This window comes from Cherax quadricarinatus, chromosome 41 (genome assembly GCF_038502225.1).
Source record: "Cherax quadricarinatus isolate ZL_2023a chromosome 41, ASM3850222v1, whole genome shotgun sequence".
NCBI classification, from domain to species: domain Eukaryota; kingdom Metazoa; phylum Arthropoda; class Malacostraca; order Decapoda; family Parastacidae; genus Cherax; species Cherax quadricarinatus.
This window is the reverse complement of record NC_091332.1, coordinates 8567999-8579193: the sequence shown is the minus strand read 5'-3', so window position 1 is coordinate 8579193 and position 11195 is coordinate 8567999. Positions and strand designations below refer to the sequence as shown.

Below are 11195 nucleotides of genomic sequence, written 5' to 3'. Positions count from 1 at the left end.
AGACAATCCAGGCTGTTGGTACTAGCAGTAAGCAGTACCAAGAGCCTGACGCAGTACCAAAGCGTGACACTCATCCTCGCGTGGTAGTCATCCTCGCGTGGTAGTCATCCTCGCGTGGTACTATCCTCGCGTGGTAGTCATCCTCGCGTGGTACTATCCTCGCGTGGTACTATCCTCGCGTGGTACTCATCCTCGCGTGGTACTCATCCTCGCGTGGTACTCATCCTCGCGTGGTACTCATCCTCGCGTGGTACTCATCCTCGCGTGGTACTCATCCTCGCATGGTACTCATCCTCGCGTGGTACTCATCCTCGCGTGGTACTCATCCTCGCGTGGTACTCATCCTCGCGTGGTACTCATCCTCGCATGGTACTCATCCTCGCATGGTACTCATCCTCGCGTGGTACTCATCCTCGCGTGGTACTCATCCTCGCGTGGTACTCATCCTCGCGTGGTACTCATCCTCGCATGGTACTCATCCTCGCGTGGTACTCATCCTCGCATGGTACTCATCCTCGCATGGTTCTCATCCTCGCATGGTACTCATCCTCGCGGGGTACTCATCCTCGCGTGGTTCTCATCCTCGCGTGGTGCTCATCCTCGCGTGGTACTCATCCTCGCGTGGTACTCATCCTCGCGTGGTACTCATCCTCGCGTGGTACTCATCCTCGCGTGGTACTCATCCTCGCGTGGTACTCATCCTCGCGTGGTAATCATCCTCGCGTAGTACTCATCCTCGCATGTGGTACTCATCCTCGCATGGTACTCATCCTCCCCTGGTACTCATCCTCGCGTGGTACACATCCTCGCGTGGTACTCATCCTCGCATGGTTCTCATCCTCGCATGGTACTCATCCTCGCGTGGTACTCATCCTCGCGTGGTGCTCATCCTCGCGTGGTACTCATCCTCGCGTGGTACTCATCCTCGCGTGGTACTCATCCTCGCGTGGTACTCATCCTCGCGTGGTACTCATCCTCGCGTGGTACTCATCCTCGCGTGGTACTCATCCTCGCGTGGTACTCATCCTCGCGTGGTACTCATCCTCGCGTGGTACTCATCCTCGCGTGGTACTCATCCTCGCGTGGTACTCATCCTCGCGTGGTACTCATCCTCGCATGGTACTCATCCTCGCGTGGTACTCATCCTCGCGTGGTACTCATCCTCGCGTGGTACTCATCCTCGCGTGGTACTCATCCTCGCGTGGTACTCATCCTCGCGTAGTACTCATCCTCGCATGGTACTCATCCTCGCGTGGTGCTCATCCTCGCGTGGTACTCATCCTCGCGTGGTACTCATCCTCGCGTGGTACTCATCCTCGCGTGGTACTCATCCTCGCGTGGTACTCATCCTCGCGTGGTACTCATCCTCGCGTGGTACTCATCCTCGCGTGGTACTCATCCTCGCGTGGTACTCATCCTCGCGTGGTACTCATTCTCGCGTGGTACTCATCCTCGCGTTGTACTCATCCTCGCGTGGTACTCATCCTCGCGTGGTACTCATCCTCGCGTGGTACTCATCCTCGCGTTGTACTCATCCTCGCGTTGTACTCATCCTCGCATGGTACTCATCCTCGCGTGGTACTCATCCTCGCGTGGTACTCATCCTCGCGTGGTACTCATCCTCGCGTGGTACTCATCCTCGCGTGGTACTCGATCATTATGTTAGACACATTATCTTAGCATATTTCACTAAGATCTTGATTTATCTGTTCCCAGTTAATTTGTTTGTTGATTGTTTTGGAAACACCCAGGTAACGATTTATAGTGTGTGTGTGTGCGTGTGTGTGTGTGTGTACTCACCTATTTGTGGTTGCAGAGGTCGATTCACAGCTCCTGGCCCCGCGTGTGTGTGTACAAGTGAGAATATTTGCGAAGTGTGTGTACACATGTTTGTGTATGCACATCATGCTTATTACTTGCGTGTCTTCCCATTATCTGAGCTACGGTTGTCCTAGTCTGTGTTGGCATGTGCTCACTTGTGTGCACGAGTGTATGCGTGCATGTGTGAGCGTCCCTCTTGCGTGCAAGTGTTTCTGTTTACGAGTGTGTACATGACCACGTGTTTTCCTTCTTCCCGAAGCCTAGCTCTTCCCTCGTCCCCTCCGCCAGGGCCAACAGATAATAAGGATTCACCCCATAACTACCACAATCTTTGGCAGAGCTGATTTAACTGAAAATTCAAAATCACTTACTGCGTAACACAATAGGGAAGGAGCTGTCTCTCGGTGTTTTTAATTTCGTTGGTCCATACACAAGAGTTTTCGACACCTCAATAACATCTGCTTTTTGCTTCCCAAATTTGGCAAAAAAAAAAAAAAAAAGAAAAATCAAAGCTTTCAATGTTCGACGTTGTGAAATACTCGAGACACCAACTATGACGTGGGAGAAAGGCCTGAAACCCTTCCTAGGTGCACTTGTCCTTATAATAATTTGTTGTGAGAATTCAGCTTACCCTAAGCCTACACATTTCTGACAACTATTTACATTATTTTCCTTCCCATCCTGACCGAATGAAATACAGCCTCTTATTTCTTGCTTCTTGTACTCTGACTGCTTGCATAAATGGATCAAGCAGTGGCCAATGCTAACTATAGAATCAGTAAGGAATTATTAAGACAAGGAAAAATCGACATGGAGTTAATTTCTTTGCGCATCGTCAGTGATATTATAATATCCCAAACTAGGGATGTGCCGAAGTATTCGTATCGGCATCGGTGGTACCGGCTGATTTTTAAGGTATCGGTATCGGCCTAAAAATAAGTTTCTGTAATAATTCGCTAATTTTGATGTCATCGACACCGATATTGGTGGGTATAGGCTAATTTTAATGGTATCGGTACCGATACTGGTGGGTAACGGCTAATTTTGATATCGGTAGGTATCTGCTAATTTTGACAGTATCGGCAAAAATTGGTTATCATACGATAACTGCCCAAAAATCAAAACTGTAGCCTACACTTCAACCAAACAGGTACTGTAGTGAGTAAGTAGTGGGTAGATCCAAGAAACCACTCTTTATGTCCCAGGTGGCCATGAAATTTCGAGCAAAGCTGTAATCAGTGATATTATCCAGACCGTCCAGGGGAGCTAGACGTGTTAATTAAATCACCTGAATAGCCAAGCTATCCTTAAGAAAAACTATAATCATAAAGACAGAAAATTAAGTTCCAGAGAGAGAGGAGCATTGCAAAATATAATAGACTCGAGTCATAATGAGCAAGACTTTACAACTCATTCCCATTTTACTTCGACAAGCTTTAAACGTGGTGCTCAATGTAAATTTCTCAACGCTTCTAAATTTTTCATCAAATACTTCTATTTTTATTTTAAATTACACTAAATTAATTTAGGTTAGGCTACATACTCCATTAACAACGATTATACATCGACAATTTTACTTTTTAAAAAAAAAAAAAAAAAAAAAAAAAAAACAGGCTGTAATAAGTCTGCCAACGAGGTAGCTGAAGAATAACATAACGTTCAAATCTAAACGTTTATCCTTAGAAACGAGAATGTGTTGCACATATCTGCTTAAGATGGAAAATAAATCTTACATACTTGTACGTATATTCAGTATACACTCAGGTTTACTTTGAGGCGTGTCTTACTGCTTAATCCTGTAATATTCCACAAGGGTTTATCTTTTTTGGGGGCAAATATTGTAATGTTGGTAATTAAATATTTTAAATACAACATATTTTAGCGTGTGATATTTTGTATCGTACATGCAGCCTTGATGATCCCTGTGTAATCTATGGGTTTTAAATCATATAAACCAACAAACGAAATATGTGAGACGAGTTGTGAAATGAACCAAGAGACGGTTGGCTGTCTTTGTGTATATAGGATGAGAGTTTACTTCATTCCCTGTTTCAGAGATTAAAGTATTCTTGACTGCTGGTAAACAGATTAAATCCAAAGTTAATGACCCTCGTGTAGTTAATCGGTCTATATACTCAATTAACCAACCTAGCCCGATCTTTGTGTAAACAACCTGCAGGGTTGTTCGGATGGAGGGAGGCGGGGGTGGTGGGGATTAGCTATGACGATGAGGGGTTTAGTTCAAGCAAGGTCAGATGTTGTGGAGTCTTCCAACAGGATGGGTGTGTTATGTGCATCTCTAGACTATACCTACAGCTGGTGCCTGGATTGATCTTAAGGAAATACTAAGATACGTAAGTAGTTTGTTTTCCGGTATGGTCGTGGGTGTACAAAAGTATCGGCTAATTTTGATGGTTTCGGTCTAAAACTGGGTATCGGTAAAATATTTGGTATAATACAACATGACAGTTACCAACCTGGTAACTGTCATGTTGTTTAAGCCGTTGAATTTTTACTTTATAAAAACTGTTAACCTACCGCAAACCATTTCCGGGTCTGGCGCCTTATCTAAGATGTGTAAGATTGAATCCCCGCACACTGCTACCCACGACAAAAGAATAACACCCAAGTACCTATTTACTATTAAAATGATGCAACACGTCTAAGGAAACCTCCCTAACGTCTCCAAGCGCCCCAACATTGAACCCGGATACTTCGGTTTGGGCCCGATAGCTCTGCCAGTAAGGTATATCAATAAAGATTTAGTATTTAATATTAAGTTAAAGCAAATTTACTGTTTGTATTTAGGCTGTTGAGCTGGTAAGTGTACGCTGTTATTTTTATTCACTCATTTTTACTTGTATTATAAACCTAATTACACATACTGTTTCATATTCCCGTGACCGTAACTATATGTGAACTTTACGATATAATAATCATAATAAACCTGTAAAATTTATAATGACTGATCTGAGACCGGGCAGCAGGAGCGATGATCCCGCTCACGATACTGGTATACATTAACAGGATACAAACTCAAGGGCTTTCACAGTAAGAATCGATGATACAGTATAGCAATGGGTGACAATTTTTTTATTACTGAGTGGAAGGGAAATGTAAGAGACCTTGAACATCAAAGTTATAAAAATCGTTTCAACTGCGCACCAGCGTTACTATAATTGCAAGAAAATTATAAAAGACTTAATAAAAACAACCTTCCAAACAAGAGAAGCCAAGGTAATGATATTTTTAAGGCACTTTTACTCTAGCCATTCAAGGGAGGTTACTTGAAGCTGGTGAGGGGCTCCTGATCCAAGGAACTACTGGTCTTATCCTCCCTTCCTTGGACAAAACCTTATTGCCATCCATTCCTCAGGTACTGTATGACCCCCCATGCATTTAGCAATTCCCTCTGAATATTAAAATAATAAAAATAGTACTCGATAAACACATACAAGTATATACCAGGATTCCTTGACGGTTATGCGTGGTTTAATGCTAGATAATGTGCTGACATTATTATATTATAATCATGGAGAAGCGCTAAGCCCGTAGGACTATACAGCGCCTGTGGGGGGCGGGGATGGAAGGTATTCAGGCTTAATTCAGGGAACTGGAGCACAGATCCAATTCCCTAGATCAAGAGTCCCTCACCAGCATCAAGAAACCTCCCTTGAGGAGAATGTACTGACAACATTCACTCTTCAATGGGTGGGGACGGGGGGCGACGCTTGATGCTGGTGAAGGGCTGGCTCCTGGGCCAAGGAGTTGGAGCGACCCCTGCCATTTCTCGGATCAAATAAAATTGTTTCCTAATCTCCGGGCGCTATATGACTTACCAGCATAGTGCTTCACCCTGAATATAGCTAAGAGTAATCATACCAAAAATAATGATACTACTGCTAATAATAATTACAACTTTTAATGTTAATTATGATACCTTTTAATAATAATGAGAACATTTACTTCCTGCATACACGCATGCATCTAAATTATTTGATAAAATCTCTTAATCCTTATATTGTACTCCCTAGAACGCAGGAGAGGAAGATGCATCATAATTTACACCAGGAAACTAATAGGACTTGTTCTAAATCTGCGCACTCGTAACATACGGCAACGAAAGTTACTGTAAACAATGTGAAATAACCTGAATAAAAAACTAAAGCATGGGTGCGACAAGTACACTAGAAGAAACATATACAAGGTTCAAGACTTTAATATCCTTCTTTCAGATCTATGAGGCATTATCAAAGCCCACAAATGTTTTTATAAGGGAATCACGGTGTCTATGCTGTAACGCGAGCTGCAAGCACCAACAGTCTGATTTCCCTGGCGTGAGCCATAGCGCCTAGTCAGAGACCCGCACGCGGAGCAATGAACTACAGCAGAGGTTCAAATTAACTTTTTAATTAAGGTATAATACCGAAGATATTTATTGTTAAAATCACGGGGAAGCGTCAAACCCTTAAGGGTCATATATAATTATTATAATAATCAAGGGGGAAGCGCTAAACCCGGAGGATTATACAGCGCCTGGGGGGGGATGTGGAAGGCATTCAGGCTTAATTCGGGGAACTGGAGCACAGATCCAATTCCCTAAATCAAGAGCCCCTCACCAACATCAAGGAATAAGGGTCATATAGCGCCTGTATTTCAACACTTATTATGTTTTATAGATATTTGTGGTCCCGGGGAGCATCGCCCCCGAGGACCGGTCTCGACCAGGCCTCCTCAATTGTTAAAGAAATTTTACAGAAATATATAATCATTTATTAAGACAAAAAATAAAACTAAACGTTTACTGAATGTAAGTACAAGTTTGTAAGACTTTCCTGTCGTCTTACATGTTTATACGACAGACTAGCAATTCTACCAGAATGCAAAACATTTAACAGGCTTCGTTTTACCCTCGCATGACGAAGAGAGAGTAAAGCTAAAAGATTTGGCAGTGCAGCATAATTCAAATATGTTAAAAAAAAAATATATTAAATGAGAAGGGGTGATGACGCTCGGAACCATCTACAGGTACGGTGATTAAATAGTATATAAAATTACACTCGCACTAGGAAATTCCTCGTCTTCATTGATACATCACAGCCTAATTTGAATGTTACACTGGTGCTACTGGCCAAGCCCTGAGGTCTCGTGCTCCCTGCTTGCATTCATGTTAGGTGGCATGATGCCTGAAATGACTTCCTCTCCTGTACCTACTCATTTTTTCCAATGAGAGTCTGTTCTTGTTCAAGGCCCACACTACTCGTATTAACTTTCCAAGTTTCCTTTTTTGTTGAAGATGGATAAGGAAAGGTTTGGAAAAACTGTCTTGTGTATAAATACTTAATTCACTTAATTTAAAACAACTGTTATTTAAATTATAAGTGAGAAAAGTTAGGCGAAATAACGAATGTTGAATCTAGCTTATTAATTACTGAACAGGATATTTACTATTTATTAATTTGTTCCTATAATTGAAGTATTTATCTAGTGATGTGGATGGCATAGGGTCACGTTAGGGGTCATATCCTGGGGATCACTTGCCTGCCATTCTTTACAGTTTCTTATCTAAATGCTTAAGAGACGTGACTAACAGCAAGCAACCCCCTCTATAGTGAATGTTCCCATGCTTACTGCTCAACCGTTTAGTTTAACGCTGGATGTTTATAGTGGAGCTGGGTCATAGATTAGAGGAAGACCATGTGTTGAGTGCAGGGAGTGTGAGGGTACAGAGGGCGAGGCCAGTACAGGTCAGGGAGGTTGGTGGCCTCTGTGTGCCTGCATCCACCGTCTTCCTGCAGTCACCTCTGTTGATTGTCTGCTCCAGCACATCCCTCTCAACTTACACCCGCCCGTTACCTACCTGGGATCTGGCAGTACAATCTTCTTGCTAGCTCTGGCAGCTGGAGTCGACTTACTCTTCTCCATAGCCATCAAATAGCTAACATCAGCCAGCACTGCCTCCAGGTCGGCCATCTTGACGACTTCTTATTTGGTTTACCACTATATATGAGTACACACTTCAGTTATCAAAATGTCAGTAAGCTGACTCTGACAAAACCTATTTATTGGACGAACACCAAATACATATCAAGGCATCACATTTTTGCCGTGCGACAGTGATAATTCACATTACACTTGTCTTGACACCAGACCACGCGAGTACCTCCCTACTCCTCAGAGGACACACCGAAACTGTAAACATTAGAAAGGGCGATAGCGAGCTCACGGGAAGAGCAGCTCACTCCTTGCCACACATCACCACTCCATTTCCCCTATTGCTTAACTTACGCCTTATTCCATATCTAATAACTCTTAGCAAAATTCCCAGAGCATATCTATATATTTCGCACTTTGCGGACGCTAAATACAATGCATTTAACGGTAAAATAAGAGCGTAATTAAAATATATGTGAACATCTCCCCGCGCCTATTGGCGCAGACGCAAGGGTAACGCCCACTTATACCGAGTTTGTTTTCCCAATATTTGTTCCCACCAAACAAGCTCTTTTGATGGTTCTTTAATATAAAAAATGTAAACAACATGAAACACATGATACATCAGAGTTACCACTTACATAATTTGTTATCCAGATATGACATTACTAGAAAATAAATGGTACAGGGCACGCAAAAGGCAAGGATGATATGCAGACGACAGGAAATCAGCTGATATCTGTCAAGTTCCATCAATGGCACAGTCAATCCATCATTTTTTACTCGTGGGATCCCTCCATCGGAGCTCTCTTGAAGCTCATAATGAGCTTTTAATCCAAGAAATTGAACTTGACCTCCCCATCCTTGGATCAAGCTTGATTACCTTCCACTCCCCCCAAGTGATGTATAACTCCTCCGAGTTTAGCGCTTCTTCATAACAATAATACTAGTGGGATGTAAATATAACATAATTGATAAGATACAGCATCACCTCAGCATCATGTAAACACTGTACACATACAATGGGATGCTGCAAGTAAAGACGATATGTTTTGGGCAAGACTTTACGTTATTTATATAAAAAAACTTTTTTACTGTTACAAGTAGCAACATTATTATTCTTTTTGCTCATATTATTTTAGTTTTTGACATTATTAATATACAGTGATTATTATTGCAGTTTACTGTTCACTTATTGCTCTCATTTTCAGCGTCATTATAATCATTAGCAATAACGAAATCTTAGACTTAATGTCATAATTTTTATTAGCATTTATTTCAGTTTGTCCTATTAATCGTGGTTTATATTTAAATAATTTATATTAGCGTGCCGCAATTACATCTTGTTTAAGTAAGGTAAACATAAAAATTAGCTGTAGGTTTGATCACACGAGAAGGTTGTAAATGGTACCTGAGTTGTAACCCAGTAACCTGTTTGTTGGGGAACATGGAACGTAACTAGTTTGTTGAGGAGGTAGGAAGGTCAATAGGTAGGAAACCGGGAATGTAACTAGTTTGTTAGTTGGGGAACCAGGAACGTAACCAGTTTGTTGGAGAGCCAGGAACGTAACTAGTTTGTTGGGGAACCAGGAACGTAACTAGTTTGTTGGGGAACCAGGAACGTAACTAGTTTGTTGGGGAACCAGGAACGTAACTAGTTTGTTGGGGAACCAGAAACGTAACTAGTTTGTTGGGGAACCAGGAACGTAACTAGTTTGTTGGGGAACCAGGAACGTAACTAGTTTGTTGGGGAACCAGGAACGTAACTAGTTTGTAGGGGAACCAGGAACGTAACTAGTTTGTAGGGGAACCAGGAACGTAACTAGTTTGTAGGGGAACCAGGAACGTAACTAGTTTGTAGGGGAACCAGGAACGTAACTAGTTTGTAGGGGAACCAGGAGCGTCACTAGTTTGTTGGGGAACCAGGAAAGTAGCTAGTTTGTTGAGAAAGCATGAGCGTAACTAGCTTGTTAGTTTAGAGAGCAAGAACGTAACTAATTTGTATTTTTGTGAGAACATGTTCTAAATGATACTCAGTTTAGGACTGAATTATGTTATGTGATGACGTCCGTAAATGTTCAGTCAGAGGGGAAAAACTGTTGTTGCTGCTGCTCGTCTTGTGGTATATATGCAGCTTCCTGATTGTGCACATAGTACATAAAAAAGAAACATAACATAAGAAAGAAGGAACAGTGCAACAGGCCTACTGGAAATGCGAGGCAGGTCCAATTCTCCTACCGGCTTAAGCCAACACCCTAACCTAGTCAGGTCAGGTCACATTCACTTAAGGAAGGAGCACGGCATCTGACCTAGTAGCACAAGCTTGTCAGGTCCAACTAAAATTCACCCACACCCACTCATGTATTTATCTAACCTATTTTTAAAACTACACAACGTCTTAGCTTCTATGACGGTACTCGGGAGTTTGTTCCACCCATCCACAACTGTTACCAAACCAGTGCTTTCCTATATCCTTTCTGAATCTGAATTTTTCCAACTTAATGACATTGCTGCAAGTCCTGTATATGCTAGATATTTTCAGCACGCTATTTACATTCCCCCTTATTTATTCCTGTTTTCCATTTATACACCTCAATCATATCTCCCCTAATTCTACGCCTTTCTAGAGAGTGCAGATTCAGGGCCCTCAGTCTCCCCTGTGATGAATGGTTTGAAAAACCGACAAGTTGAAGATTGAGACACTTATGCAACATATGGGAATCTTTATTCAGGAAACGTTTCGCCACACAGTGGCTTCATCAGTCCAATACAAAGTAGAAAGGCGTAAGGAGAGGAGGAGTTTGAGGTAATCAGTCCCTCAGCCTGGAGTCGATGTGTTCAGTCCATCAATCTTGTAGAATGTACAGCATAGGTCCGTAGACGTGGCTTATATACTGTAGTGAGGTGAGGTGAAGCAGGAGGAGGTGGAGTCATAGTGGTACCATCCACTAGTCGAAGTAGGTCTTCGTCCAAAGGTTGGACAAGTGTTGAAGAATTCTTTGTAACAAGATCCCATGATGCTGCAGTGTCTGACAGTTGTGATGAATGGTTTGAAAAACCGACAAGTTGAAGATTGAGACACTTATGCAACATATGGGAATCAAGGTCCCAGCAACTTGTCGGGATAACATTCCATTTTACACAGGTGTGTATTATCTCTATATATAGAGGTGTGCGTCTGTATACAGAAATTTGCATCTGTGTATACACAGAGAAGTGCACATCTCTGTGTATGTGCAGAGATGTGCACATGCGTACATAGAGGTGTGTACCTCTGTGTGGTTATCAGTCAAGTGAACAAATTCTGAAGGGATCTGGATGTACTTCTAGTATATTATAGTTTGACCATTTTACTTTGATGACTTTTACCTTATCTTTCACATTTTTTTTATGAGTGAGAGTCCAAACAAGCTTTCCTGTTAACGAGTGATTGGGAACCA

At 42.4% G+C, this 11195-nt stretch overlaps 1 protein-coding gene across 1 annotated transcript in view; it reads right to left on the bottom strand.

Annotated features, from left to right (window-relative positions):
- Gprk1 (G protein-coupled receptor kinase 1) overlaps positions 1-7989 on the bottom strand; it is a 731033-nt gene extending 723044 nt beyond the window's left edge. The window contains exon 1 of the mRNA XM_070092970.1: positions 7682-7989. Coding sequence (XP_069949071.1) covers positions 7682-7794 — 113 coding nt within the window. The 5' untranslated portion in view covers positions 7795-7989. The remainder of the gene's footprint in view (positions 1-7681) is intronic.
- Between the last annotated feature and the right edge of the window lie 3206 nt (positions 7990-11195).